The sequence below is a fragment of the Oreochromis niloticus genome, linkage group LG11 (genome assembly GCF_001858045.2).
Source record: "Oreochromis niloticus isolate F11D_XX linkage group LG11, O_niloticus_UMD_NMBU, whole genome shotgun sequence".
Taxonomy (NCBI): domain Eukaryota; kingdom Metazoa; phylum Chordata; class Actinopteri; order Cichliformes; family Cichlidae; genus Oreochromis; species Oreochromis niloticus.
This window is the reverse complement of record NC_031976.2, coordinates 14,095,743-14,100,871: the sequence shown is the minus strand read 5'-3', so window position 1 is coordinate 14,100,871 and position 5,129 is coordinate 14,095,743. Positions and strand designations below refer to the sequence as shown.

At 38.8% G+C, this 5,129-nt stretch overlaps 1 protein-coding gene across 1 annotated transcript; it reads right to left on the bottom strand.

Moving 5' to 3' along the window:
• Positions 1-576: 576 nt before the first annotated feature.
• Positions 577-3,467, bottom strand: eny2 (ENY2 transcription and export complex 2 subunit). The gene is made up of 5 exons (XM_003453471.5): positions 3,244-3,467; positions 2,922-3,002; positions 2,420-2,490; positions 1,483-1,557; positions 577-1,285 (listed from the first exon to the last, which is right to left on the bottom strand). Exons 2-5 carry the CDS (start codon positions 2,987-2,989, stop codon positions 1,212-1,214), a joined length of 288 nt encoding a protein of 95 aa, XP_003453519.1. The 5' UTR covers positions 2,990-3,002; positions 3,244-3,467; the 3' UTR covers positions 577-1,211.
• Positions 3,468-5,129: the final 1,662 nt, after the last annotated feature.

Here is a 5,129-nt window from a genome sequence, read left to right as displayed (position 1 = left end):
CCCTGTTCATGAGCCCCTCAATTCAATAAAGCTATCCTGTACAGAAAAACATCCCCAAAACATAATGTTTCCACCTCCGTGCTTGGCTGTGGTGTTCTTTGGATCATAATCAGCATTTCTCTTTCTCTAAACACGGCCAGTTGAGTTGATCCCAAAGAGCTCAATTTTGGAGTCGTTTACATATTCACTGGCAAACTTTCAGATGGGCCTGTACATTCACCTTATTATTCACCCCACTGTACATGAAGTCTGAAATAGAAATATCAGATGTTTTATGTATTAAAATAACCAGTACATAAAAGTAGTAGGATAAATTGCATTATACATTTACCACTGGCACAGATGCAAATTGGATGTTGGAATGATAATATGTAGGAATTTGATTTAATTTAAAAAAAAAAAAAAATCAAAGTTATCAAAGTGAGTAGATATGATTTTCTTCATGGTTTACATCATCACCATAGAAAATACAATCATGATATCAGCAACGGTTTCCACCCTGCGCCCATAAAACAAGTGCCGCTCCAAGAGTCTGGACAGTAACTGCTATTTTTTATAATAAATGACTTTCTCCAGTTCAAAGAAGAAAAACCTTTATTTAAACAGCACATCTCATGTACAAAGGATGACTACATAAGCAAGGTAGGTGTATTTACATAACTGTAATGACGGGAGGCATGGGATTGGTAGAAACAACTAGATCTGTCAGTACTTTGTGTGATCAGCCACAACATTAGAACCACTCACAGGAGACATATATAACATTGATTACTTCATTATATGACATTGCCATGTTCTGATGGGAACCCTTTAATCCCAGCATTCATTTGTTGCCATCCAAACATTGTGGAAAACCAAGGATTATTCCCCACTCAGTGCAAACACTGATTGAGAAGATGACAGAAAGCCCACGGCATTGACCCAGGCACAGAACGGCCAATCTGACTGAGCATCCTCGGTATGAGCTGGGACAATCCTGAGGCCAAATCACGCAACACACAGGATTGAAAAGGATCCACTGCCAACATCCTGGGGCCAGACAAGACAGACAGGTTCTGTGTCCGTGGGCTGCTGTCAAAACAGAATATTAAGGAGGTAGCTTTAACGTTGTGGCTGACTGGTATTTGTCTCTGAAATTCATTAAACTCATGAGAAATATAAATCTGTATTAGGGTAGTATAGACAAGTGTGTAATGAAACATTAATCCAAATTATGTGGCATGCTGAGCCAAGAAGCCTCTTATTCTGTGTAGAAGGTCTTTCTTCACGCTGTCTGGCACCAAGGCTGCAAGACAAAAAATAATATCAGTGGCTGTGAACGACCTCTGTGTCTAAACTCACACAAACACAACCTTGTCAATTTAGATAATCTAAAATATTATGTTTTCTCATATAAACAATGGGGGGGGGAAAAGGAGAGCCTAGACAGGAACTGCTACTTATACTACACACGGTTTCATTTGAATAGAGAAGGTGAGGTACCTCTGCCTTTGGGAGTGATTTCTACAACCAGGTCGTCCACAGTAACGTGCTCCAAGCCCTTTTCTTTGATGACTTCTGCATATTGAACAAAAGCAAAAGATGAGTCAGTCTCACATCAGTCTACAACAAAACACAACCACAAGCTTCTTCTCAACATCTAGTTAATGAAAGATGTTTCTACAGTCAAACTTTAGTTTCAGCAGCTAACCATGTGCATGCCAAAAGTGCACTGTCTTCATGTCTTCAACTGGCTTCATTCTTTTCGTGAACCACCTTGCATGAACAGGACAAGGGTGCTAGTCTAGCTTAGGGGAACACATTTGTATGCTTATCTCATCAAGTATTTCGACTTTTCCTCACATTGTTTTATGAACGAAGGATGCTTTCATGCAGATTGGCAACATCCAATGATCTCATTTCATTAATGTGTCTTTTCTTTTGATACGATAATCCATAACTGCTTCAAATCAATAACGATAAATTGTTAAGACAGGGCATGCACTACTGTGCATCATTAAGGCTGGGCACAGTGAAGCCTGGGCTTTGGCTGGGTCGTGCAGCGACCCCAGGTGCTTCCACCTCAGGTATAAAAGGTTTATTCTAATGCTGACATTTAGCAACTTTATTACCACATGCTGTTGGGCACTGTTATTTTAGGGTTTCTTTAATAACTTCAAAACAGACATTAAAGGTCACTTTAATGTCAATATAGTAGAAATGGCACTGTTTACATATTAATATAGTTTAACCAGTCAGATTTACAGAAAAACTATATTTAAATATGCTCCAACTTTCATACAGTAATCTACATTTGTTAATATATCAACCTCTTTAAAACCACATCACACCGCCTGAAGTTCAGTTTTTGTTTTTTTAATCCTATAACCTGACCATATTGATGTGATATTTATGATAACAACACCACTGTTCTCTTTACCTTTGCAGTGAGCCTTCATCTGGTCCTTCCATCCACACTCAGTGAGCCTAGCCCTCAGTATCTCTTTCAATCTGTCCATAAGATACAAGCACATATCACACTGCGCCCTTATAGCCTAATGTTATGAAGTTATGAATAACGGCTGGAAATCCCACTGTTTCATATAAACATTGTCAGCTTTACAAACATGTTATTCAGAGTGATGCATGCCACTGAAATGAAGATGTGATAAGTGCTTCCTAGTTTGAAGCATCAACCGGAGTTGAGTATTTACTACTATATGAAATGTGTGCTTGGTCAACATGTAGCAGCCACATGTTTAGCTTTACAATAGCTGGTAATGTCTTTAACTCAACTGATGCACTGAGCACTACTGACATACTGAAACGTGACAGAGCTTGTGCTTTATAGAAGCTTAACAGTCACACATGCATGGATTCAGCTAGTTACAGTGAACAAATAAGAAGATATAATTATTAAGGAAAGGCTATAACCGACTCACCTCTCTCTTTCTCCCATCTCGGTCAACTTTTGGTTTATTGTTGCTCTCATTCTGGACTCTCTACTCATAATCTTTGATTTCCTAAGGGCAACAAAGAACACACCGTGCAGTGAATAGAGAGGAAAATCGGGCTAATGTAGCCATGTTAGTTCATTAGCAACAGTAACCCGAACGTGAATGCGCGCGCGCGCGCGTTAGCACGCTACACGCACGTTACTAAAGTACTTTAAACGACATTGCTTCCCATTCCCAGCATCCAGGTCTTTAAAGTCAGTAAAAATGTGAGCTTCACAACCGAAGTCAAAAGTCAACATTTACTTACACTCCGGAGAAAGTTGAATGACAGAGGTCTCAGTCTTTACCAGATTCGGTAAGCATAAGCTACATCAAAAATAGAAATGGCGCTATACGGCGCTAACAAGCTGTGCTTTAAGTAACAAATATCCGATTCCACAAGAAATCCACGAAAAGAATCACAAGTTGTTTTTACTTCGCGGATTTAACCACCACGTATTACACTCCGAGAGGAAACACAACTGCGTTCAATGGTTCCTACCCCTCGCAGCCCATGCAGTGCAATACTCTAATAGATCACGCGGCGGCGGTGTTGATTACCAGATTTACTCTAATCGAAATCTGCAGCTCACTTTGACCTTTAGAGTGAAATGAGCACCTTAGCTATTGGTCCCTGCTGGTGTATACTGTGTCTTACATGCATTTTATTAGCTTGACCTGGTCACCAGCTTTTCAAGACATGACTTGGATGGGTTAATTAGAATCAGAATCAGAATACTTTATTAATCCTGAAGGGAATTATGTGGGTTACAGTTGCTCCCAGACAGTAACAGTAGCAGACTAAACTAAGTAAATAATATAATAAGTTACAGCATTTACAAATTTAAGAAATAGCACTAATCGATTTTACAACATTAAGGAATTTAGTTAAGCATCTGTTTATCTTATGAAAAGAAAAGAAACACATTATAGCTGTTTGACTGTAGGTTGTAGTTGTATTGGAAATGCAGTTAAAAATATTGTTTGAAGCAAGCACACTCAGTGGTATTTTAAGATTGGGTAAATAAAGTATTTTCCATTTAGTTTCCATGAGCAGCATTAACTCTTCCACAACACCTCTTCAGTTCTTGTAGAAGAGGTCTGCTGCTGGAAAGCAGTCTCAAATTGGATGCCAAAGAAAGAAAGAAAGAAAGAAAGAAAGAAAGAAGCTTTAATGCTCTGCTGTTAGTTGTTTTTTCATGTATGTGTGAGAGACAGCACACACACTACTCAGACACTACTGGTCTGAGTTTGCACGTGTCACATCACACATCCAGAAATTGTAAAACCTACTACATCTTTATCAATGTATATGATCTGATGTGCTAGTAAGCAAAAGTTCCAAAATAGCCTCTACTCAACATTGCAGGTATTATTTTGTATGTCAGTGTGTTTTTTGTATACATATTAGTTTAAAAAACGAGACAAAAAGTCGATATTAAAATATAATATATAGAAAAATATTAAAGCTTAAATACTAAGTGCAAGTGTTCAGATTTTAGATTACAGATGACAACTGCATCAAGCTACGAGCAAATGTTAAACAGGGCAAATTAAAAACACAATTCTTAATCAAATTCATATTAACAAGTAATGAAAAGTATCTAAGGGAAAATGGTGCATGCAGACGATGGAGTGTCTGGATAGCAAACAAAAGCAAAGCCTGAGTGTTCTCAGTTTGGGCTCGATAATGTGACTTGATGTGAAATGAATGAGGCTTCTCCAGATCAGCTGACACCCATCAGCTTTTTTATGGTGCACAGAAGCCCAGTTAGTGATGCCTGGTGGTTGTTTATTCATGTCTGATGTTGTTCATATACTCATTACATACCACAGTGAACATATTCGCAGGCAAAAATTGAGTTGGTGTAAGGATTTGCAGGGTGCCTCTTTAGGCGGAGGTGCCTGCTGTTACATCTTTGATAACACCTGAGAGACTCTGAAAACTAGATGAAGGTTTGATAAGAGCCAAATTAAGGAAAAAATAGTTGGAGAGTTAGTCGGAAACAGCCACTGTAAAATGACAATGCGAAACAAAGCCGGCGCTGCACAGGAGTGGCGTGGAAGCAAAAATGCTGGTATCCTGGAGAGCACACATCAGAGTTCAGATGACGGGGCTTAGAAAAATGCTTTCATGCAGAGAGTTGAAAACGA

Bases quoted from the DNA above. Each gene is read 5' to 3' on its own strand.
- eny2 (XM_003453471.5), bottom strand. From the start codon at position 2,989: ATGAGTAGAGAGTCCAGAATGAGAGCAACAATAAACCAAAAGTTGACC. The intron at 1,558-2,419 runs GTAAAGAGAACA...TTCAATATGCAG, and splicing joins GATGAAGGCTCACTGCAAAG to AAGTCATCAAAGAAAAGGGC. The intron at 1,286-1,482 runs GTACCTCACCTT...TTTGTCTTGCAG, and splicing joins AATCACTCCCAAAGGCAGAG to CCTTGGTGCCAGACAGCGTG.